Here is a 26,396-nt window from a genome sequence, read left to right as displayed (position 1 = left end):
AAATGGTGCCTATGAGGTTACGTTGAAGCTAGTTGAAGCAAATGGCATGCATGTTTATTAACTACAGGCGTATTAGTACACCACACCGGAACAACGACTCGGAGAAACACACACAAGCTCCAGCGAAGACGCCGCGACGCCGCTAAAAAAAGTTGCAGTGGCGCCACCTAGTGGTTTCTACGCCAAACGGCACGCCCGCGCCCTTCCGTTCGCGCCACTAGGATAGTATTCTAGTTCACTGTAGCCATATTAGATTTTTGGATTGGCTTGTTTGAGCTTGTCTCGGGGAGTTTTGAGCAATCCGGGCGTTTACCGCTGCTTTCAGCCACCTCCCCAGGCACCGCCACCGTCACCTTCAAGAAAAAAAAAAAAAAACGGCTCCTTTGCCACTTTTGCTTTGTTTCCACTTTGTTGCAGAGCTTAGTGCGGTCCGCATCGAAAGAAAGCGCTTTTACTTTGGTTCATACTGTAAGTGAATGGCACTTCGCCTATTTCACTTTTTACTTTTAACCATTACCTTTGTAACTGAATGTGAGTGTGCACTGTGGCTGTCGTAATGGTTGTTTCAAGAATTAATGTATGTTTTCTGCGTTCGGTGTGTTGCGCTTCGCGTTGTTGTGTTGCCTATTTCACTTTCTGCTTTTAACCATTACATTGTAACTGAGTGTGAGTGTGCACTGTGACTGTCGTAATGGTTGTTTCAAGAATTCATATATGATTTTTGCCTTTCTGCTTGCGTTCGGTGTGTTGCGCTTCGCGTTCGTGGTGCCTATTTCACTTTCTACTTTTAAACATTACTTTTGCAACTGAATGTGAGTGCACTGTGACTGTCGTAATGGTTGTCTCAAGACTTCATGTATGTTTTTGCCTTTCTGCTTGCGTTCGGGGTGTTTCGCTTCGCGTTCGCTGTTACCTAAAATCTGCTTTCGACCGTGGGGTACTCGCATGCCGCTCCGATTTTTCGTTCAGTACATTTTCAGTATATGAAAAACGTTGTATCGTAAGTAGGACTCGGGAAGACAGCAGACGCAGCAATCGACCTCCTCCAAGCCGTTGTGTATTCCTTCCTTCGTTCCTCATTCCGTGTGCGCGTGTGCGTCGCGCCTACAACGCTTCGGCCTCTGAAGTACATTTCCGCCGCACGTGGAAAAAAAAAAATTCTTCCAATCCATAACATAGCCTTTAAACTTTGTGGGTAGCTTCTTTTGACGCGTGCTTCTGCGAGGCAAATTAGCAGTTGCTGCTGTTAAGGTGCACGAAAGTTGAGGAGTGGCTGTCAGTTCTGGAGCAGGCGAAACCAGGCGCAATGAAGGGTTCTGAGTGACATCAGCGGTATTGGGGTTATGCTTGGTTGGAGGTGTGTTACAAGAGAAGCTCTGATTCGCGTTTCTGGAATGTGGACTTGTCGGCTCTCGAGTTTAGTCGATGCGTGGCAAAATGCCGGCGAAAAAAGGTGCCGAAGCTGAGGACAGTAACTGCTGCTGAACGACTTCTTGATGAACAGCCGAAAATTTGGGTGGGTGCCACACTTGCCCATCATCCAGCAGGTATGAGGAAGGTCCATGTCGCTCCACAACTCTTCGAGGCTCCGAAAACTGAGTAGACAGCCTTCCTCATACAGACTGTTGCGCAGTTATACGCGCACCGCAGAATGCTCCTCGCAGCTAAACCAGTGAATTTTTCGAGCTCAAATTTTGCGCAGAAATGGCATTTGGTTGGCAGAATTTTTTTATAGCACATTTCTTTGGGGTGCTTGACTGAACCAATAAGAAGTCGGATATTCGCATCATCTGCGGCGACGACGAAAAGAAACAGGCCTCTCTATCAGCAATTGCACCCGTGGCACCATCTCGTTGGTCGACCGTGGAGATTAGGCGATGGATGGGGCCTTTTGCGGGAGGTTTGAAGATTGTTGAGCAACTGCTTTACCAAAGATCACAGAAAACTTAGTTTGGCCAAAACTGCACTGTCTGTCGTTCCCTGTCAAACAGTTGCTCCACATCGGCTGTAGGTAGAGGCCGCATCACGCTCCAAATCCCATGCTAAGTATGTACCTTTCATTTACGCATACATCAGAAGCATTTTACCAAAATCAGATTCACTGTGCAGCATTATTAACACCACCAAAAGTAAAATAGTGGTACTAACGGAAACTTGGCTGTATCCTTCCATTTCTAACTCTGAATTATCTGCCGCTTTCCCTAATTATATTTTCCGCCACGATCATGAGAACAGGCGTGGCGGTGGTGTCCTAATTGCCACCCATCAAAGCTTGCTCTGCTACCCCATAAATGTCACCTCATGTTTGGGAATCAGGTTCGCTCGCTCCAAAGCATTTAACCCTCCTGTTATCGTCTGCTCCCATTTCAGGCCTCCTGACGCTGATGCCTTGTTTGTCATGCACTACTTTCACGATGCGCTCCAGTCCATAACCATCTCATTCGCGCACACCTTTGCTTATATTTGGCGACTTTAATTTCCCTCTCATATCGTGGAATGACCTTGCAACAACATTAAACAAGCATACTATCGTGAGCGATTTTTTTGAACTTGTGCCTCACAATTGGTCTATCTCATGCTTGCTGCTCATCCTGACAGCATTTCACCGCTCACGCACCTATCAGGCTCGAGTGATCACTCGGTAACCTATGGCACCTATCACAGTCCCTTATTACGCCTTCAAAAATTAACGAAAACATTAACGCTTTACAACAAAGGTGACTACGATACCATGAATAGCAACTTCACGGAGCTCTTTCCTTTCAAACTTTTCAAATCACTCTGTTGAAACTAACTGGCCTCTATTCACTGATAAAATGCACGAGCTCATTCGCACCTACCCCCCCCCCCCCCCCCAAACAGTCTCCACACGGTCATCATTGCCAAGGCTCAACGGAACGTTAAAAAGGCTGCTTAACAAAAGAAAAGGCTCTTCCGATCTGCAGAGAATTCTAATAATGCGCACGCATTGGAAATGTATCAGGCTGCCAAAAAGAACTTCCTTTCTCATGCAACAGAAGCCAAAAAAACCTTCATCTCATCCACATTTCCTGATATGCTTCACAACAAGCCCAGGCAATTTGGGAAGCCCATAAACCCAAAAGCAACCCTGCCAATATCGCTGTGCGACTAACACGGTTCACCTATTCCACATACTGACACGGTGGCCGAAGCATTAAATTATACATTTTCATCCAATTTCACCCACGAACCTGCAGGCGACATCCCTGACTAACCTTGTTTTGATTATCCTCCTATGCCAGACATACGTTTTGACCCTAACCGAATAATCGCATTAATTGATTCCATGAAAGCAACTTCATCAGCTGTTATTTTTTGAAATTGACGCAAAAGTTCTCCAGAATACTAAAAACGTTGTAGCCATTCTTCTTTGTCATATCTGCCAGCAATCACTCGAGTCCGGTTTTGTACTTCACGACTGGAAAGTGGGGAAAATCATCCCAGTGCACAAGAAATGCCCTCCATCATCTGGTAAGAACTACCGTCCCATCTCCCTTACTAGCGTTCCCTCTAAATTAATGGAGCACGTAATTTACTCGCACATTGTGACCGTCTTGTAGGCTGTTATCTTTTTTCACCCTTCTCAACACTGATTCCTGAAAAACCTATCCTGCTCTACCCAACTGGCTCTCTTTACTCGCGACATCAGTTCTAGTATGGACACTAACACACCTGTGGATGCTCATTTCTTAGACTTTGAAAAAGCTTTAGACAAAATTTTCCATCACCACTAGTATATGATTGACTCCGAAATTTTTTGACTAATCGCTAGCAGTTCGTATGGGCTAACAATCATGCATCTTCCATCTCCCCTGCTACCTCAGGCGTACCACAAGGCACAATTTTGGGGCCTCTATAATTCTTAATTTACATTAATGACCTCCCAAGTAATCTGTTTCCATCTTTCTTTTGTTCGCCGACGACTGCGTCATTTACTGGAGCATCACTAATAACAGAGACACTTGCCATCTGCAATGCGACAAAACTTGCAGAAGAGTGGTGCACAAACTGGCTAATGTCCTTAAATGTTAATAAAACAACTCTAATATCATTTCGTCTTCGTCAATCGTATCCTGCTCCTAACTACACCCTTCGCGGTTCCATGATATCCCAGGCATCTTCATATAAATATTTAGGAATTAGCCTAACACAGGATTTCCCTTGGACCACCCACATAATGAACATAACCAACGAAGCTAACCGTGCTCTTGGTTATCTAAAACGTAACTTGCGTTTAGCACCTGCTTCCGTAAAACTGTTCGCTGATTTAACTCTTCTTCAACCTAAACTTGAATATTCATGCTCAATCTGGGACCGCCGACAAATTAACCTAGCCAAAACCCTTGAGTCTGTCCAGAGCCATGCGGTAAGGTTCGTATATTCTGATTATTCGTATCATATGAACGTAACAGCATTGAAAACAAAAGCTAACCTGCCCAGCCTTGAATCCCATCTGAAAATAACTAGACTCTGCCTTTTCCACATGCTTTATCATTCCCCTTTGAGAATTTCGTTATCATTCCTGCACACCACCTATCACTTCGCATCAGTCATCCGAAAGCTGTTCATACACCTCGAGCATCCACTTCTGCGCATCTGAAATCATTCTTCGCCCAGACTGCTAGAGACCGGAACAACCTGCCTGCTGAAGCTTTCATCCGTCCTGGAATCCTTCAAATCATTCATCACTGACCCAATTAAATGATATTAATTTAATTAAAACATAAATAAATGCTCCGGGTGGAGCCGGAGTTGTAACATGGTCCGTTATTTGGTGCAGTCCATGGCGTCCGCTGTTCCCATGATGGCACAGACCTCGATGTCTGTTGGTAAGGGAGATCAAAATTTGTACGTTGACGCTGAGCAGCCAACTCCTCGCGTACGATCCTCCTGACAATAGAAGCGATGTCTTCTGGCTCGGGGATGTCGATGCTGGCGACGGTTGTCACATTGGAAAGGTGGCCGAATTTGGGCGCTATCCGGCGTGCTTTAAGTACCTCAAATGCACGGCACTGCTTTATGACACCTGTAACCGTAGCAAGGGTGTCACGTGAAATAAGGAAGTGATACACGTCCTCAGCAATTTCCTTGAGAAGGTGCCCTACCTTGTCGTCTTCTAGCATCTGCCGGTTGACAATGCGACAAAGTTTCAAGACTTCCTCGATGTATCGCGTGCATGTTTCACCGGGCAGCTGGGCTCTCTGGGAAAGTTGCTGCTCAGCACGTTCCTTTTTCACAAGAGTATCTTCGAAGGACTTGCTGATTTCTTCAACGAATCGGCTCCAGGTCGTAAGAATTTCCTCGTGGTTGTCAAACCAAGTCAGAGCCGTGTCTATAAGGAAGAAAACGACGTTGTACAGGCAGGCGGTAGAGTCCCAATGGGTGTACTTGCTGCACCTTTCATAATGTCAAAGCCATTCTTCAACGTCTTCTTCGGTCTCGCCGTGGAATGTACACGGCTCTCGCTGATGGAGCAAGGCCGTCTCTTGGTCAGGTCGCTTGCGTGGTAGGCATTGGGAGGAACTCCTGAGGCGAGAAAGGTGGCAAACCTGCTACACGGTGGCTGCAACGGGGTACTGGCGAATCCAGGACGTGTGTACCCAGCACCTAGCACCAAATGTAGCGAATGAAATGGCTTTAGTACAGGTGAGAGCTCTACGGATGAAAGCAGGTCGCCGACGGCCCAGAGCCCAGATCAGTCTGCATGCACCTCTCTCCTGTTCCTCGAACTCCTCGGCGTAACAATATCTTAGTCCACCCCTCATGTAATGCCCCTAGTGGTCCATTGAGGTACTAATAAGACTTTCGTGGTACAGCATCCTCAAGCCTTCCCCCAAAATATTCCCCCACTTCCGTTGCAGAATCTCCACGGCCGGCAAAGAAGATGGCGCCACCATTCCTGTCGTGACATGTAGATAAAGCATAATTATGTTGCCTAGCTTGAACGTGCAGTTTGTGTCAACAAAGGTTTGCAGTAGTTGGAAGTGACCACTAGCAACTGTTGGACCACTGACAAAATGGCGATAATAGTTTTATCTTTTACTCATATTGTGAGTGCATTGCTTACTTTGATAGAAGTCGTGTATTGCAGCAGGAAGGTCTTTCAGTTGCATGGTTCCATGCAATTACGATACAGCTGAACGATCTCATTGCTGTTATGAAAGGCTTCAGTCATGCAGTTCAGAGGAGTGAATCTGCAAACCACAAGTGCAGTTTGCCGGCATACTAGAAGTGTTCACTGATGTTGGTTACTAATGGCATCTTTGACTGGTCGCCTTGATCCTCTGACCAAGAGCATGCAGATTGGTAGCAAAATCTTAATTCTGAGGAGGCACCGGCTAGCCGAACATGCGAGGTGCTCTCGGAGCGGTCACATGACTGAAGCGCAGACCCTGAAAGCCTTTTAGCTAGCACCGACAGATAGCAACGTTTCGAGCTTATCATTGTGGTCGCCAGCAAAAAAGTTCGCTAGCTGACACTGCCACAGTCAACTACGAAAACATTGCATTTTCACCATGCACATGCAGGTTTTTTGTGCTGTATGCACTGATAAACACTAGAGCACTGCACGAGCCCGAGACTTTAAGCCCAGATCTGCTACATTGTCACTTTACTGAGCCTGGGCTCGGCTTGCCAAGCTCGACATGATGCCTGGCTCGGGTCCAGGCCCATTCTTGTTCCTGCAGCAGCTGAAGAAGTAAATTGTTGACTGAGTACAATTTCTCTCCTGCTACACAAGCAAAGAATTGGCAGGCAAAGGCGCTCAAATCACAATAATGCTAGAAAAATTGGTTTGGGTGAATACAGAAATGAGAATATAAGGTGGGTTTGCCCGATCGGCTTTTCAAACAGTGATAGTCTCTGTGAATAGCCCTGAACATCCAAGAGCCAATGAAAAAGGTTGCATAAATTTGCAACGAACTTTGCGTTGCATTTGGTGTTTTATCAGTCATTTTTTACAGCCTTCTATGTATGAATACTAAAACATCCTCGAAGCTGGAGCAATGACATTTCTTATTTTTTAATGAGCACGATTTCACGGGTTGAATCATGGCTGCACGAAAAGTAATGCCCATTTATTGCGTAGTATGTGCTTGAAGACTCGACGCGCCCTAAGCCAATGTCAGTGGCGTTTCTTGTAGCATGAGATGTGTTTTTGGGAGCCAGAGGCACACAATTAAACTCTCCTGGAAGCAATGGATGCTTGTTGAACAGTTGAATGATTGTCCTTCTCGACCGGCTCTTATGAGACTGATGTTGTCCAGTCATTAGCAGTAACACAAAACTGAGCATATCTGGAGCGCCTTCTTGCAGATCTGAAAGCATGTGCAGCCGATAGCTGAAACTGCTAAGCCAGCGGTGCGGTGTAATCTAGTACGTGAGTGCACTCGTGCAAATGAGCCGTGAATCAGGTTTTGCAAAGCTCCATTAAAAACACCACTGTAGTGCAGCCCGCTGCTGGATTTTGCGCACTTTCTTTTGTAGCAATAGCTACATTACAGTAGCATTCCGAGCCTTCAGCGTGGCGGCGTGCCATTCTATGGCTGCGATCCACCCTGTGACTGCGCCGCCACGCTGTCACGTGGTGTGGAGCAGCTGCCGGCATTGCGGCGCCGTGGCTGGTCACGTGGTTGGTCACGTGACCAAGTTCCACTCAGCCAGCTGTAGCTATCGCGTCACTCCCGGTTTATCCAGAGCTAAACCACCACCAATTTTTTAACTTCCCTTGTATCGTTCAACGCCGCAAGGTGTGCGTGTCTGAAATTACTTGGACAAATCACAGTAATGCTGATTAAAGCATGTCTACGAATGAGCTTTCTCTCATTCCACATCGGCAGAAAATTAATAGCAATGGTTTATTAAGAAACCACTGCAAAGATTCTAGGGATTCTTTCACTTCGAGATGTTTCGGGCAACAGTCTAAAAAAAAAATCAGCATTTTTGTAATTTTTTTTGTGTCAGGAGCAAGCAATTGTAGCAGGCTCCAAAAATAAGTAAATAAGCACTGAGTAATTTTTTTTTCTCAACAAACACTATTTTCATCTGTATTGCTCCTAGAACACTCGTGCAATTCACTGTGCAGTAGTAAATCAAAGCTGCATGCAGCCTCTCTAGGTAGGGGCCCTAGCCCAGGCCTGCAACTTCCAAGACTGGGCCCGGCCCAGGCCTGGCAAAACAGTACATTTTCTGGCCTGTCCTGAGCCTGTGCAATGCTCTAATAAACACTGTATTTGCACAGCACAACGGAGACACAAAGATGTATAATCCAAAATGCAAGTGCAAATATACCTTACAAGATGCCTCGTCCAAATGCCACTGGTGCAGTCATTGACATTACTGCGTTGGCACGCAGCTGCCATGCGCCATGAAGAAACGTTCTGAGGCTTGGTATACTGATGAAATTCATTAGATTGAAGCTAGTGCTGAACTTCAGGAGATCATCAAACACTCATAGCTCCTTCGCCGCCCGCAGCCGGGCGACCGTGCCGTTGGGCTCCGCCGACACACTGGTGATGCGCTGAGATTCGCTTGAAGTACCCACGTGACCAGTGCCTGGTCGTGCCAACTTTTCTTTTTTTCCGGACCGTATGAAAGCACTCTGCACTTGTGGCTGATGCTCCGAAAGAACCGCCGAATACAAAAACAGTGCCTGGTATCGACCAGCCAAATGAGAGCACTCAGAGTGCTCTAGAGAGCTTCAAAGTGACGAGTCGAAAACGCAATATGATTGGTCATCTGGATTTCATTTCTGCGTAAAAGAGTGCTTTGGCTAAGCAACACATCGCCTAGAAAAAGCATTACTTGAGTGGCATAATGTTTGTCTCAAAACGTGCTTCTACAAATCTGTGCAGGTACTATATACCATGGAGAAAAAGGAGACATCTGCAGAGGACTACTCATGTGGCCCTTCTGTCTTGAAGGAGCCTGTGACAGTTGAGTAAGTTGTCATCTGAGTGCAGAATGCCTTGTTTACACATGAATGGGAACATAATATCCACCTATATTCACACTCCCTGTAAGTTTAGAAAGTTCTAAATCCAGATGCACTGACTGTAAATGGTGTTTTATAATTTGGAGCAATGATGTTGGGCTATCCATAGTAAACAGCGCAAAAAAATGACAAGGACAGAACAAGCACAAGCGTGTTGTTGTGCTTGTTCTATCCTCGTCTTTTTTCGTGCTGTTTAATATGGATAACAACCAACTCGCCCAGCTTTCTGTTCTTCTAAATGCTGGGCTATTTTTTTATTTTAATTGAACGAAACCTTGAGTGTGATTATACTCCATTTCATAAACAGAAGGCAACGCGGCCAAAGCTAGCACACAAATCGCTCTGCACACCAAAAACATAGTGCGCACTCAGAGAAAGTTATAGCCAGAGGGCCCGAGCAGTGAGCGCTTCAGTTTCAGCTGTGATTTTCGTCCAAACTGTCACCATGGCTTCAAGAGGAGTGAATGATACGTGGCGGAGTAATATGGTTCGGTAGGTGCACTATTTTCGCAGCCTCTGCTGTGTTGCCTGATATGTATCAAATCGGGTATAATGTTTTTGAATATTCAGCTGAACCTTAGACACAACAGAAGCAACACCATCATTCCATCTTTCCAAGAAATTTGGTCCCTTGGGTGATTTCCTGATATCCTTGGCCTACCTAATGTCTTTCATAGTGTCCAATGATCTGGAAAACCTGGAATTGTCAGGGAAATTTTGTGGACCTGGAGAAATCTGGAAATTGCCAGGGATATCATCAAAAAGTTTGCACAGTTTGGAAGATTTAGTGGCTGAAACTAACACATACTTTGCCATGACTTGCAGTGATTCAGAAAGCTCCCAGCATGCTATCCATGCACATTGGCATGACTTTTTTTCACTTCGCACTCATGAAAATTGTTGGCATCAGTATCTGTGCCATCAAATTCGTTGTTTTGGAAACTTGGCTCTATGGCCTTTGCTAAACTTGTAGACTATGCAGAAACTCAAACAAATACAGGCTAGTTGCTCTGTAGTTTGAGCTGTGATGGCAAGGTCATCAAAGCCAGCACTATTTGTGAAAATCATCTTGTGCTTATCCCACAGCAGTGCTGCTGTAGGCGTCCGTATGGACATGGGGTGCTTTGTTGAAAGCCTGAAAGAATGTGTGCTATCAGTCTTTCTTTCATTGCTGTGCTGTGTGGAAACACTTTTCTCTATTTATTTAAACTATCTGTTTTGATTTATGAACTTCTTGAGATAATTCGATAGTATTTATTGCTCTTATCCACCACAAGACCAAGAATTCTATATTGGCATGGACTGGAAACATCATATTCTAGGAAAAACGGGAAGAGGGCAGCCAGCCTTACTAAAGGGGCTCTCAATAAAGTTGCGGTATGTTTAGGGTGTTAAAGGACGTCGCGTCACATTCCTCCAGCAAGAAAAATGTGCTTTGTGGCATTGCGTTGCTTGCATTGCGTGCGGATTCGGGCGAAAGCCCGACACCACTTGTCGCTGCGGAGTGTAGAAGCGTGAATTTTTTAAAATATATTGTAAATGATCTGCGTGCTTTTGAGGTCTTGTATGCAGTATGAACGCTTTATGCCCTATAGTCAATATAATGCGTGCGTATTATAGCCAACCTCGAACATCCTTTTCGGGATCCTTTAGGGAGCTCGAAGAGAAGTAGTGGTTACTTCAAAAGTCAGATTGAATGTGCACTTCCTTTATGAAAAAAGCTCCTTTAAGCAAGAAGAGCAGATCTGTTTTCATTATGGCTTTTGCAGTTTCCATAAATGGCTTTTTTACTGCGAAGGGATCATGTCTACGGTTCATTAACGTAACCACTCTTTTCATCCCCTTCAGGGGTTAGGGAACTTGAAAAGAGTAACTCGCTAGTAGAATTCCTCTATGACAAAAAATGTAGTCTATCGTTAAAACTTTTCTTGTCACCTAAACAAGAAGTTAATCACAAGAAAAAAAGTTATAGGTTCTATAATTTTGATACCTGGCTTGTTTCATAAAATTAAGCATTAAAAAGCGATTTAGTTTACCTTTGTGACTGACACATGTAGTAATGCAGTACACCACGTACCGTGGCCCAGTCTTAAGAACTGCTGTTTTTTTTTAAGTTGTATCCTACTGAAGACACCTTGTCTTTTGGCATGTTTGGAATGCCAGGTGTCATGAAACTGGGTTGAATAATGTCTCATGGCACATTTTCTCGAGTGTTTTTCAAATAACACAGATGTTAGTGTTGGGATGGCTTGTGTGCTCGTTCAGCCTTGAATAAGGTCAATTTAATATTTTTATTCTTTTTTTTTAATAGAAACATAGTTTAGCTTTCTTATTCTGAACACTTTCTGGCAAGGGCACAGGGGAGTAGAGGGCCTGGCTAAGCTTAGCCCCTCCCTTTCATTTTCTTCAAGTGTAGTTTGCCCACTATAGGTCTTCTCGATTTGGCTGCACTTTCTGCACTAGTTCACAGAAGTGCCGTGTCAATGCAGCACCAGTTCTTGCGGTGCGAATGTATCCTTACACTAGCGCTCTCGGTGCAGCAGCCAAATCAGGCACAGAAGTGCAGAAATGGTGCTGGTTAGAGGCCGACGCGGTGACTGAGTGGTTATGGCACTCGGCTGCTGGCCTGAAAGACGTGGGTTCGATCTCGGCCGCGGCGGTCGAATTTCGATGGAGGCGAAATTCTAGAGGCCCGTGTACTGTGCGATGTCAGTGCACGTTAAAGAACCCCAGGTGGTCGAAATTCCCGGAGCCCTTCACTGCGGCGTCTCTCATAGCCTGAGTCGCTTTGGGACGTTAAACCCTCATAAAACCATAAAACCAAATGGTGCTGGTGCCGTGTGTTGGTGTTGGTGCAGTGTGTTGGTGTTTGATGTGTGGTTTGATGTGCTTGGGATTGTGGTGGTTGTATTGAATGCTGTGCATTTGTTCGAAGTGACATATCTTTTGGCAGTGGCCATGATTTTTGTGTGGAGCTTTGACTTGTTTTGAATTGAACTCCACAACTCGCATTCACTGTCAGTGGACGGTGGTGGCAGAGTGACTGTCATGGGCTTCCTGGCAAACAAAAGCATGGGCAGACTAACAGGTGACGGCATGCACACCGACTAGCGACTTCAAAGCTAGTCACTAGTGTAAGCGAAGGTGCATCTGGTGCTGCCACATGCTGAGTGCTGATTTTAAGGTCATCTAGGCAAAAAGAAACAAGTCGCTGTGAGTCATCACAAACGTGACCACCCACGTATTAAAAAAAAAGTGGTAGGGTTTTAAAGGTGCTCTGAAACACCTTCCGAGAAAAGCACATCAACTTGCTTAATCACTGCATTGTGTTGTCATGAAAACCTGAGCCAAATAATACACTTGTACAAGCAGCAGAGGACCCACAATCATGCGCGAAAGTTGGCTAGCCTTTTCCGGCGACTTTTTCATGCTTGCACCCTCCTCCGTCGCTCGCATCTACGTATACATGTTAAGAGGTGGCTACTGGTTAGATTCTTTCAGACGTCAGGCAGCTACCAAGGCCGCTGCCAATAAGCCACGTAGCTCTGGTGGGCCAGGAAGCTCCTCCCGGAGGTGGGGCTGGCGTAGGAGTGCCGACCTTCCAGCGTGCAAAAAGTGATGGGAGGAGAGGGAAAGGCGCAAAGATGCTGAAATTCAAATTTTGACTGCAAATAACTCAGCTTCTACAAAGCGCATTAGAAAATTTCTTGCTGGACAGTATTCGTGAAGGGGCGTGCTTTAACAACCCAGCCATACTGCAACTTTATTAGAGCCCCTTTCAGAGCCCTTTTAACGTAGCTAAACTGAGTAGACGTGCGAAAGCGTGTGTTTAGCCTGGTTGGCTCATGGTTTTGCTTTGCTGGGTTGTTGCATCTGGCGACGATATTAGACTCAGGTTAAGCTCTGATCGAGGTTCACTCTTTCCTTACCAAGAGGAAATTGGCTGTTTTTTGTATCGTTTAGTTAGGTGCAACAGTCACTAAGTTTACATTGTCATGCAGTACATAATGTAATGTTGTAGCGTGCGGCAGCCGAGCGGCCGCACCAAAGAACCAGCGAAGACCGGTGCAGGACAAGGAATCAGCGTTTATTTGTCTGACGCTTCTTTTATACGCAGGGGTTGCTTATCCGCTGCTGCTATCAGTGCGCGTCATGGCAAAGTGACGCGTCATGCACTTGACGCTATCACATTCCTTCCCTCCAAGATCTTCGCCTCCACTCATTAGCTGCAGTGGCGGAAATCGTGGGAGGTATATCGGTCTGGTGGTTTCCGGGCGCGCTGGCTTCTGTGCAGTGTTGTTGGTGGAGAGTCGGAAGGCGCTTCAGCTTGCGCCTCAGGATGTGCGTTGTGAGCAGCTGGCAGCTGCAGTTCTTGCCCGTCTTGTGGTGGCGGGGTCGGGGTTGGTGCATCATCGCGGAGAGGGGGTACTGCCGCGTCTGCGTCATGCTCATCAACGCTGTTTTCGGTTGCAACAGGCAGTCTGGACAGCGCGTCTGCCACTTCCATTTGAGATCCTTTCCGATATCTCAAGTCGTAGCGATAAGAAGCCAGGATTAACGCCCACCGTTGCATTCGAGCAGCCGCCAAAGATGGGACCTGCTTCCGTGGCCCTAAGATGCCTAGTAATGGTTGATGATCCGTGAACAACGTGAATGCCCTTCCATATAGGTAACGATGAAACTTCTTGAGAGCAAAGATTATTGCCAACGCTTCTCGCTCGATCTGGGCATAGCCGCGCTCAGCTTGCGATAACGTCCTGGAAGCAAAAGCGACAGGCTTTTCTTGCCCACTGGGAAGTATGTGAAAAAGAACCACGCCGAGCCCATACTGCGACGCATCACAGCTTAGAGCCAAGGGTTGCTTCGGATTGTAGTAAGCAAGTACCGGACTGGTCGTGAGCAAGTTCTTTGTTTTTCGAAACGCGCGAGAACACTCGCTTGTCCATTTCCAACGCGTGCCCTTCTTCAGGAGCTCGTAGAGCGGCGCAGCCACAGTCGCCAAGTTCGACAGGAACTTGGAGTAGAATGTTACCATTCCCAGGAAAGACTTCAGTTCAGTACCATTTGTAGGCTCCGGTGCACGCTCTATTGCCCTTGTTTTCGATTCCAGTGGCTTTATTCCATCCGCTGAAATTATGTGGCCCAGATAGCGGACTTCACTGCAAAAGAGCTTGCATTTTTCCATGCGCAGCGTCACATTGTGCTCCTGCAATCGTGTCAAAACTTCTTCCAGCCTTTTCCGACAATCATTCTCACTTGAACCTCCAATGATGACATCATCAATATAACACCCTACTTGAGGGATACCCTTGAGAAGCCCGTCCATGAGCGACTGGAATATGGCAGGAGCACTGGCAATGCCGTAAGGGAGCCGCTGGTACTGGTAAAGGCCTTGGTGGGTGTTTATAGATAAAATCGCCTTTGCATCGTCGGCAAGTTCTACTTGCTGGTAAGCGGCAGCAAGGTCTAGGACGCAGAATACTTTTGAGCCTGCCAATGTTGTAGCGTGCGGCAGCCGAGCGGCCGCACCAAAGAACCAGCGAAGACCGGTGCAGGACAAGGAATCAGCGTTTATTTGTCTGACGCTTCTTTTATACGCAGCGGTTGCTTATCCGCTGCTGTTATCAGTGCGCGTCATGGCAAAGTGACGCGTCATGCACTTGACGCTATCACACATAAAAGTGAAGGTAAATGAACATGCTTTCAAATAGTATTTATTTTAAAAATACAAAAAAAACCATTTACATAAAAATTATTGAACAAAAAAACAAATTTCAAAAATAAGTTTGAGTAAGGAGTAATATTTCTGGCAAAAAATTTTTTGCGAAATTTTAAAATATACAAATTGTGGGTATGTCACTAGGCAACATTTCTTTAAAAAACTATACCCATATATTAAGTACTCTTTATGTTAAGAAAAATTACAAGACACAGTGAAATATTCAAGCTCTTGATTGGTCCTACTTAGCAATTTGTTTCTTCAAGGAAAAGATTAACTTATAACACAATATTACATACCAAAATGCATGTGTTAAATACACATTGCAAAAGCACATTAAAAAAACAGTAATAACAAAATGTGTAATAAAAATTAGCAATCACAAATAATTCATGAAATTCACCGTAAACTTTCTTAATGAGTAACTTATATTTTCAGAGCAATAAATTCTACAAAGCTTACTATAGATACAAAACAGTTAACACTCCATAGGAGAATATCGCAGCAAAATTGAAAGTCATAGCTCAATAGCTTTTGGAGTCATAAATGTTTCATTCAGCCAGATTGGTGTGCCATTCGCCGAAACAGTTTATCATTGTGAAGCACAAATGCACATTGCATGTGCGACAGAACACTTTCGTCTTGTGTTCAACTTTTTTTTCCTCTTAGCAGTTCTGGCGGACATCGTTTCTTTCAGGCTTGTGTTGTACAGCTGTGCGTTGTGCAGCTGGCGAGGGAGGGAGAGGAACTGGTGCTGTGTCCTCTAGTTCTAGGAGCTGTCCAATCAGCTCTGTCCTGAAGGGCAGCTGGTCATATCAAGAAGGCCTAGAAAGCTCGGATGCTTGGGGATGCTGTGTGCGATATGCTTGAAAAATAGTATAGCTGTTCACAGCTGCGATATTGATGCAGTGGCAGAATAATGTTTTCCTCTAGCGGATGCATTTCCTCAAACCATTGTACGTGGCAATCAGCTGGTCAGATTTATCGACTCCAAGCATTCCGGCGTTATATTCGTCAACAAGCTGTGCCTTTTTTATGGCGATTTGATGCCACTTCCCATCCTTCTTTCCTCACCGTTTGGCAAGCACGTGCGAGTTAGCTGTGTGTGCAGTGCTAACCATATGGACAACACGTCAATCTTTCCATTGAAGATACAAGACTCCGTTGTTTCTCAGCCAGCGGATGTCTCCTCTTTTAGCTCTCCTCTCCCAAGTAACGCCTTTCAGTTCTGTGGAGAATCCCCGGCGATCTTTTCATGTTGTGCCGCACGCTAGTGTCTTGCGTTCCAAGAGGTGCACAAGAAGAGAGGTCGAAGTGTATAAATTGTCCATATAGATAATTTACCCACGATCAAGGTACTTGTTGCAAAGCTTCGTTACCACATCAAAGGCCAGCCCATTGGCACTTGGTTTCTCACGCTTCCCTGTATACACTGTGAACTGGGTGGTGTAGCCGGTTTCCGGGTCCGCAAGAACCCATAATTTATCAACTTTATCTCTAATGTATTGCCGAATTCCAGAGCACGCTTTGGATTTTACCATTCTTTCGTCCACTGAAATTTCGCGATACAGCTAGATCGCGTTACGGCTAGATACGGTGTGGATCTCTCTGCAATCGAAACTCCATGCTTCTTTAAGCTGGTGGAAGCGCATCGTGCCCAAATGAAGTGGACACTCTATAAATAAAGAAAATAATAGTTTGGACACCAACAGGGCAATGGAACCCGCTCTAGATATCCATAAATGAAGCAGACGGCGAATCCGAAACTCACCTGCAGGTAACAGCTGATGTTCCCGGCTGATCAACTGTGTCTTCGTCATCTGAGTTGAACTCCGATGACGTTACACCGATGTCCGAGTCATCTGTGCTCGATGAGTCCTCAAGATCACTTGCCGGATCGTCGGATCGAGCGAAACTGCGATCTTTCGAGCGCGTGCAGTTCCAGATGTCAACGCCATCACTCCTCTCAAGTGCGCATCAACCTTCGAGCTCGCGCGCCCTTTAAAAATCGCCGCCACACGGTTAAAATGTGAACCGTGCAGAAACGGAAACTCTACTTTGTATACAATCACCGAGATGCCGCCACGAGTCCAGGGGCGCAGCGTTTTTTTTTAAATGTGCGCTCAAAAACTTCGTTTACCGGTGATCCACGCTTAGTGCCGTGGGAAGGAAAGAGTTAAGCTGATCTGATCTGCTCGTGTCGCAGATGGAAGTTGATGAAGACGAAGATGCACAATGCATAGCGTGAGAGTGTTTTGAAGTTTAACATGAGGTGTGATCGGCTGCGGTAATAGCATAGTGCCCTCATACAGTGGCCAGTGAAGGTGATCTGTTCGTGCTGCTGCGGGTTCGAAACTCAGTTGCAGCATTTATTTTTTTCTGAATGGGGTGTTGCTATGCTAGGTTTTTCCAAGGTCACCTTCAAGGTCAAAGTTCATACAAACTCTATGGGCCGGTTAGACCTCCTGAAGTAGTGCTAAAGGGCTGCCACAGTGGCTCAGTGGTTGTGGCGCTCGGCTGCTGACCCGAAAGACGCAGGTTCGATCCCGGCCGCAGCGGTCAAATTTCGATGGAGGCAAAATTCTAGAGGCCGGTGTACTGTGCGATGTCAGTGCACATTAAAGATTCCCAGGTGGTCGAAATTTCCGGAGCCCCTCACAGCGGCGTCCCTCATAGCCTGAGTCTCTTTGGGACATTAAACCCCTGTAAACCAAACCTTTCACACTAAAACAGCGCTCTCATTCCTTCTTTTATACAAACGCTCCATCACGCTGCATGTGGCTACCATGGTCATCTAGCACGGGAAATGAGACAGTTTCAATGTCATTTACTAAAACAAGCATGGCCACAGAGCCATCTGCTACTTGTTTGTTTCAGAGTGCACGAAGAACCTCTCAATGCTTGCATGAGAAGAGAACTCATGGGGAGGCTAAAGCAGAATTGCAAGTGGTACTAGCTGCACTCACAAATTGAGTATGAGAGTAGACACCACCTGAACTGGTGCCACTGAACTGAGGAGACCTTACATAAATAGCAGTTTCATCCTCACCCTGTCCCAAGATTCGTAAGGAATTTCTGGCTATGACACTGCTTTCTGAGGAGAGAATGTATGGCCCGATGTTCAGATAAAGAACAGCAGCAAAATGTTAATAAAGGCAGCTGCTAAACCCCCACCGGAGCTCCCATTAGAAGATAAACACGCCCTGATGTGATGTTAGCGGCAGACAGCATCTTCGCGCGGGACAGAAACTGAGGAACGTGCTAAGAAAAGCTAACACTTTAAGAAATGTAGTAAATTCTCAGACCAAAGTGTATGTGTGTATGCAAAGGGGGGTTCAGAGATATCTCCTTTCACATAGTCGCCGCCATTTTTACCCAGTTCACAAGCCCACAGACGGGCGGAAATGCAGCAACTGCGTTCATGTGAGAAAGTGTTACTCAATGGCCATCAAGCAAGCTCTTCTTTATGTTCTTTCCTCATCCCTCCAGCGATTGTGTCGACATTGATGGCACTTGGTTCGAGTAGTCAGATTTTCCTTTCAGCGTCCTTTATAGCCTGAGTCGCTTTGGGATGTTAAGCCCCCATAAACCAAAGCTGTACGCAATGCCCCTTGTGGATTTCGCCACGCTGGTGGGTTTTCGGAGTTTTCACATCATTTGCTTCTAATTATTTTATTTTTTATCAAACTTGCAGCCAAATTTTGGTGGTAAACACTTTCCTCACGACCAGAATCCTACCGTGCATCCATTGTTTCGCCAATAATTTTATCGTTGTATTTGGTTTATTTTTACATAGGAGCAATTGGAGAATTGATAAATTAAATAATTTGATTGTTATGAGTGGTATATCGTTACATGTGTGTGAGGGGAAAAGGCCCCCAGCAGGTTCGAGCGTCCTCCGAGGTGGGGCCCCGGAGGATCCAGAAAAGTCGTCCCAGACCGTGCACGTCCGTAGATGTAACAAAAATGGTTTACTTAATATATGAGAGCAGTCACTGATGAGTATGGAGCTGTGCGGCTGAGGGTCGAGGAGTGGCTCCGGTGTGAGGTTCCGCGGCCCGTAGCCGGAAAGGCGCCGGGGCCAGGTACCTCCGCAGGGTTGTTCTTCCTGCGGCCGGAAGCCGGGCGCGGAGCACCAGCACCGGTGGCGCTGACGACGCACCAGAAAGGTGACGGCCGCCCAGGTCTGGGCACCCGGGCACGGCCAGGAAGGCACCCTTTCACGGCAGGGGGTCCCAGCCACGGGACGGCAGGCACGATCCCACAGCAAGGCCGGCAGGATCTCCGGGCAGGCAGCACCTGCCTGTTCCCGGCACGGCGCCCGCACTCCGAGGCAGCGAGTGACAGGCAGGAGACACGAGACAGCAGGCTCCTGGTTGAGCAGAACTGGGCGAGGACAGCTTCCCCAGGCCTGGTCACCCGGGTTCAGGAAGCCGTTCAGCCGTGACCTCGCCTGCTCCGTTGCTCGAGCTCGTCTCCTCGTGCCGTTCGCGCCGCGCCCCGCGTCTCACTTCCTTTTCTTCACCTTGCTTCTCCCGCCTGAGCGAGCGTCAGGCCGCCGCTAGTGCTGAGGGCGCTGGTGGCGCATCACAATGTGGTATCGTTATAAGTGGACTACACTGTCAATGTATGGCTTAGTACTGCCCTTTGCAATGTAGAATTTTTCGTGACGACCACTGGGCCGTAAGTTTTTCTTTTCATACAGAATTGGTTGTAGAAGTAGCAATTGTCAGATACCGTATTCAGTCGCATAATTTGCACTCCCCTAATTTGTTACCCCAGGTTATGAAAAAAAAAACAAAAAACTTTTGCACGCACATTATACACTGCATCACACGGATGTCTGGAAATGTGGCTTGGGAAGATCAGTGCAGCTGCGGCGCCATGTGCACACCTTTCGCAGCTACGGCGCCTAGTGCGGCTGCGAAAGTGGCAAGGGGACGAGTTGCATTCCGTTTACCCGGCTCACTCACACTGGCAGTAGCGTTCCCGAGTGAACAGTAGCGTGCGCACTGAAGTCTGAAACTACCGAACCGCTTGCTGTTCGGTTTGCCGCTAGTCAGCCAGGCTGCATGTGAGGGGCCCGTTTTATCACCTGTTATTTCCATTTTCCTCGGACTGTTGGCTTTGCGGTTGTATTGTTGCACGTTTATTGCTGCGCATGCACTGCGATGCCACCCCGTAGAGAGCTACGTAACATGGGGCTGGTCGGGAAGGAATATGTCATATATTTGGAGTCGGCTTGTTTTTGGCCAGCGAGGGATGCGTTGCGAGTGGTGACGTATAGGTAGCAATAAACAGTATGTATTGCTCACTACGGCCTTTTGAAGAGTTGTAGGATGTGTTCACAAAACCTTCGCGTAACTTGTGAATCCCCTTTTTGAAGCCTTAATTTAAACAAAAGAAGTGCACAAATTACACGAGTAAATACAGTATGATGGATTCCCTAGAAAAAATGCTTGAGGGAGCAATAAATACTTAAACACTGCCTGAACTATGGATATAATTCTTCCAGTATTTTAAAGGAGGCTAGACACCTAATTTTGGTGGCATGTTTTTTATTTTTAGAGCTACAAACCTGAAACTTTCCAGAATTATGTAGTTTTGCATGCTGATTTAAATTATGCAGTCAGATGTATTCTCTGGTGTATAGATCACATTTTATGTTAATAACTTAGTCTGATTGTTATGAAAACAATAGAAAAAGAACTGCTTTATAGAAATAGGTAAAACTTGCATGAGCATGTCCCTGGAAGGCTAAGGTTTGCAATAAGACTTGTTTCATCATTTTGTGTTCACTCTGTACAAAGTTGTGGAAGTTCTAATTTTCAAGTCAATAACTGAAAGCAGCCTTTTTGTAATAGGTATAAAATTTTGAAATGTTCCAAGTCAAATATTAGTTGCACTGTGCTCTTATTGCAAGCCCAACACATATAGGACTCAAATAAAAAAAGAATGATGAAAATTTATTGAATAGTTGTAAAGCCCCACCTCTCACAAAATTTGAGACTAGCAAAATTTTGATTTTGAGAAAAACACAAAAAACTAATTACAATGAGATGAGAGGATTTATTGAGGAGGAAAGCATTCACTTATGCAGTGTGAAGGCTTAGAAAGCCCCAGGGCAATAGTCTTCATCAGGTTTTCCACGCTGCCTTTTTATTATGGAAGTCTGGAAAGCTGCCGAGGCAGCACGCTTTTTCTCGGACTTCACAGCACGAAACCTATCTTTCTCAGCAGCTCTAGAGCTACATAATTAAGTAGTTTTTAGGCGCAAAAAAGGACAAGACACATAGGGTAGGTGACAGGACGAAGCGCCAACTTTCAACTGATTTTATTGCATGCGTGAAACGTACTTAAATAGCTTGTCATCACATGTGCAGATGGGTCACCTAAAGCTCAAGTACAACTTGATAAGGCGCGCTCCAGGAATTTCTTTTCACAGTCGTACAATACTATCGATGTGTCACTTACGCACAAGTCGCCTTTCTTTTTGATAAAAAACGCTTCTATCAACTCCCTAGCATTAGTATTCCAGCTTTTGCCCAGAATGCGCACATCAGTGAAGCAAGGCTCACAATTGCGGGACGGGCACTTACTAATGTGCTTAGTTAGATGTGTGCCTTCCTTTTTCTGCTCTACGTTTCTCTCATGTTCCCTCGTTCGCTCATTCAGGCACCTGCCAGTCTGGCCTATGTAGGAGTGCCCGCAAGACAGGGGGATTTCGTAGACCACCCCTTCAGCACATTTTACGAACGGTCTCCTGTGCTTAGTTCCGCAGCCTCGTTCCTTGCTGTTCTCTTTATCAGTACGGGAGCAAAGGCCACCTAGCTTTCTCGGTGCCGAAAAGGCGAGCCGTACAGCATGGCGGCTGGCAACTTTTTTCAAATTATGGGCCACACGATGCACGTATGGCACCACCACTGGTCTTACCTCTTCTCGAGGGACCTCTGGCCTAGCTCTACCAGTAGAGCTAGAGTGGTAGAGCTAGGCCAGAGGTCCTTCGAGAAGAGGTAAGACCAGTGGTGGTGCCATACGTGTATCGTGTGGCCCATAATTTGAAAAAAGTTGCCAGCCGCCATGCTGTACGGCTCGCCTTTTCGGCACCGAGAAAGCTAGGTGGCCTTTGCTCCCGTACTGATAAAGAGAACAGCAAGGAACGAGGCTGCGGAACTAAGCACAGGAGACCGTTCGTCAAATGTGCTGAAGGGGTGGTCTACGAAATCCCCGTCTTGCGGGCACTCCTACATAGGCCAGACTGGCAGGTGCCTGAATGAGCGAACGAGGGAACATGAGAGAAACGTAGAGCAGAAAAAGGAAGGCACACATCTAACTAAGCACATTAGTAAGTGCCCGTCCCGCAATTGTGAGCCTTGCTTCACTGATGTGCGCATTCTGGGCAAAAGCTGGAATACTAATGCTAGGGAGTTGATAGAAGCGTTTTTTATCAAAAAGAAAGGCGACCTGTGCGTAAGTGACACATCGATAGTATTGTACGACTGTGAAAAGAAATTCCTGGAAGCGCGCCTTATCAAGTTGTACTTGAGCTTTAGGTGACCCATCTGCACATGTGACGACAAGCTATTTAAGTACGTTTCACGCATGCAATAAAATCAGTTGGAAGTTGGCGCTTCGTCCTGTCACCTACCCTATGTGTCTTGTCCTTTTTTGCGCCTAAAAACTATTTAATTATAAACCAAAACCAACTAGCCCAGCAGCAAGTGCTCTTAGACCATATTTCTAGAGCTACAGTTGCCACTTTGTTCCAACGGCAGCTCCCTCAGTATGCTAGAGCTGGCATGCTGTGTGCCATGGTTGAAACGCATGACAGCTTCTGCTACAGCATTCTGCACTGCAAAAAGAGACACATTCTTGTCTTTAGATGCGAGGTTGCAGATGAGGGAGTGAAGGGCCTCGTTGGAGTTCTGAGTCTTGCAGCGTTGGCATCGCTGCAAAAGGTTTTTGTCAGCAAGGCGCTCGTACACTGGAAGTAATGCCTGGCACACATTTTGAGGCAGACTGTACTTGTGTTTGGGTGGGAGCTCATTTCTGGCTATGGCTGCATTGTGCTTGCACCAGGATTCAGCACCACTTGGGCAGAGGGTGTGGTTATGCTGCTCATCATTTGATGTAACATGATGATACGTTGCCATGACTGCCCTCTGCATCCTATCAATATTTCCTATATTTGATTTCAGTGCCCATCCATAGTAGTTGGTCAGCTTTGAAATGAGGTCTCCAGTGTGCCGACCCTTGCCACCGATGCACTCATTGGCCTTCTTTGAAACGATGTTTCTGAGTGCTGTGCCCATTCGTTTTCGGATGTGATTTACACAGTCCTCTTTTTCAACTAAAATGAACCAATACACTTGGGCCTCTTGTACAGCGAGGTACGACCTGCTGTCACCATCGGACAGCATTGTGGTGTACCTCAGGCCGTGGCGAGAAAGGGACCTCTGAAACAGAATGAGGGCTGCCTCAGCCTCCATTTGGCCTGCCTTGCTTGTTGTGTTTTTCTGGCACTCATGTTTTTCCTTCCACTGAGGATACTCCTGGCTGTCAGTTCCTGGTGCACATTCACATCCCAGGCAGAAATTGGACAAAACAACATAATCCAGTACATATCCAGAAAAAATTTCGATGACTGCGGCAACTCCAATGTGAGACGAGTGACCTCGCGTGTGCCAGGTTCCATCGAAGCTTACAGCAATGTTCCCTGGATTTCCAAAGTGCAGTTCTTTGTAGATGTCCTTCACTCTTTTGGCACACTCATCCAGGCTCTTGCTGCACGCTCGTGTTGCTGCCGGGTTCAGTTTCTGTTTCAGGTAGTCGTGATAGGTCTTTTTATGAAGTCCTCTATGCGACACTCCCAGATTTGCGAAAAGGTCGTTTAGAGCTGCTTGTGCCAGTCCGGTGCTTTGAACAGCCCGCGCCGCGAGCAAATTTATTTCGAAAGGCTTGCAATTTGCCTCCAACTGCCCTGCGACCCTAGGCGAGCTCCATTCAGCACCAATTTCACCGCAGCATTTCATTCTTAGCTTTGCAGCTAGTCCATACTCGACATTGTCCTTCGTGATTTTCACGGTCCCACGACATGTCCGGCACGCAGTAGATTGCGGTAAACTGTTCACTGCATCGAGGTCAAGAATCGTGAACGCCGTCGACGAAACGCCCGGCGCACTAGGCGTCGTTGCGAGAAGTTCCGTTTTTCGCGTCGTCGCCGAAACTGATGCCAACTCAGCCGTTCTCTCCGTCGCTCGCTGCGTCAGAACTTCGCACTCTTCGCTTGACAAGAAGTGCGTGTCCACTCTTGTGCGTTCCGGTTGCAAGCTGAAGCTAGCCGAAACATCCATATCGGGAACTGTCGACGCGGCCGCCGCTCTCGCTAGACCGCGTTGAGGCGTTCGCGGCGGGTCCGAGGCCGCCGCACTTGCCGAACCGCGTTCCGCTGTTGCTGTGCGCTCCGACGTTTGCGAAAGGTCCGCGGTGGTTTCCGCTGAAGACAGAGGCACTCTGCGACGCTTTTCGGCACGTTTCTTGCGTTTTTTGCCAAATTTGTGCACGGTGTGGAACTTTCGAGCCATCGCGACTACGCTAGTTGTCCGTGTTTCCGCATGGAGCAGCCGGAAACGGCTTCCGACCAATCAGATGCGGCCGTTTGAATTCGCGCCACGCAGGGACCAATGAAGTAGCTCTATGCTGGTTTTCTTTTTTGCTTTGCATTTTGTTTGCTGGGTAGTCTGGGATGCCTTTGCTTGGCGGGAAAGCAAGCCGAAAGGATGCTCCTTCGAATGAGACCAAGATGGCCACAATCCGCGGCGGGGTTTTGAAGTCGCGGACGCTACAAAACGGGCGAATTTGGCGTATTGGATGCGCGCGATCCTTGTCATTTGAGCTATATTATAGCCAATATTTCAGTTATAACGTCTTTGGGGTCTGAATTTGACATAGTAGATGCAGGAAAGCATAAGGAATCCAAAAATAATGAAATGGGAAAATCGCCTTTTTCGCGATTTTTTCGCCCTCAAGACCCGGCTCCCCCCTTAAGCACTGCCTGAACTATGGATATAATTCTTCCAGTATTTTAAAGGAGGCTACATACCTAATTTTGGTGCCATGTTTTTTTTTCTCTACAATGGTGCGGGAGACACTATATGCATCAATCACCATGTGGTGGCACTCGCCTACAACCGCTAAATAATTTACAATTGAATTTTTCTGTCACACTGTTTCGGTTTTGGTTTCGACAACCGAGAGGTGGCTATGCCATCAAAATGTGGTCATATATCTCATGAGGCATGGAAAAACTGTGATATAATCACTGCTTCATTGTTTTAATTCACCACAGTGCTGAAGCCAGCCTTTCTCAAGATCCGGAATGACAATGAATATAGAAGCAGCAATTATATTGCAGTTTTTTCATGCCTCACGTGACCTATAACCACTTTTTTGCGTCACTGTCATTGTTCAGCTGTTGAAACAGAAACCGAAACAGCACAAGAAATAAACTCGATTATAAATTATTTAGTGCTCATAGGAGAATACCACATGGTAATTGATGTATAATAATGCCTTACGCATGATTACAAAGAAGAAAACAAGCAATTAAAATTGAGGTCTATACTCCTTTAAACAGTAATCTTCAAATTGTTCTTGCAGATTCACTTTGCTCATTGAATTTTCACAGAATGAAAATGTAAAATAAAAAAACGTTATTCTTTGACTTGGGTATTATTATAGTATGTTCAATATTCTTCTTGCAGGAATGTGCAGAATGGAATGGTATTGGAGATAGAACAAGAATCAAGCAGCACAGAGCAAGAGCCAGTCTTCGAAGCTGAAGAATTATTAGACAACTTTCGTGTAGATTTATTAAATGGAGGTGAGAGTGAAGATGAAGCAGACTCAGATGCTGATTTGGCTCTGCCATTTGAGAGGATGGCCTTGTTAATGGAAGCTGTCACCAAAGACCGAGGAGTCCTCAAGAAAGTAAGCTGGCGGATTCTTTTTTGCCAGAATTTGATGATAATGTACACAAGCATTTCTATTCTTGTAGTGGTGGTTACTTTTGCTTTAGCGCCATGTGGGGTGTGTATGCTATACAGTGGAACATTACTCTGTTCTGGCTGCCGCAGTGGCTCAGTGGTTACGGCGCTCGGCTGCTGACTCGAGAAAGACACGGGTTCGATCCCAGTCACGGGAGTCGCATTTCGGTGGAGGCAAAATGCTAGAAGCCCATGTGCTATGCAATATTATCATCATGAGCCTGATTACGATCTTTACAGAGCCACTTGTAGCCCAGGGACAGGTGCAAGATGTTAAAACCATCATACCATACTGTAACACAAAGCTTCAGTTAAGAATAATTTTTCTTTGTGTGTGGTGTGTGTGTGTGCGTGTGTCTACGATGCACATCCTGCTCTTATTTGAAATCGGTCATAGGTAAAAATTTGCAGCTTTTTAGGTGTGCTCGGAGCTCTGATTTTTAAAAATTTTCGTTAATACTTTTGCAGGTGCTTCGACCTGGTGCAGGGCCAGTTGTGGCACCAGGAAGCGGTGTGTGCTTTCACTATAACGCCTACCTTGAAATGTCTGACGAGCCATTTGATTCTTCACGAATGCGGAACCAACCCCACCGCTGTGTGTACGTAATGCCTTTCTAAG

At 46.3% G+C, this 26,396-nt stretch overlaps 1 protein-coding gene across 2 annotated transcripts in view; it reads left to right on the top strand.

Annotated features, from left to right (window-relative positions):
• The window catches only part of LOC144127859 (inactive peptidyl-prolyl cis-trans isomerase FKBP6-like), a 67,087-nt gene that overhangs the window by 7,564 nt on the left and 33,127 nt on the right, over positions 1–26,396 (top strand). Inside the window, exons 1-4 of one of the 2 annotated variants that reach the window (XM_077660825.1) lie at positions 343–468; positions 8,874–8,959; positions 25,496–25,721; positions 26,246–26,376. In XM_077660825.1, coding sequence (XP_077516951.1) covers positions 8,886–8,959; positions 25,496–25,721; positions 26,246–26,376 — 431 coding nt within the window. In that variant the 5' untranslated portion in view covers positions 343–468; positions 8,874–8,885. Of the gene's footprint in view, positions 1–342; positions 469–8,873; positions 8,960–25,495; positions 25,722–26,245; positions 26,377–26,396 lie in introns of those variants that run through there. The other variant, XM_077660826.1, reaches the window with a different exon arrangement.

Source organism: Amblyomma americanum, chromosome 4 (genome assembly GCF_052857255.1).
Source record: "Amblyomma americanum isolate KBUSLIRL-KWMA chromosome 4, ASM5285725v1, whole genome shotgun sequence".
Taxonomy (NCBI): Eukaryota; Metazoa; Arthropoda; class Arachnida; order Ixodida; family Ixodidae; genus Amblyomma; species Amblyomma americanum.
This window is presented reverse-complemented; position numbering and strand designations above follow the sequence as displayed.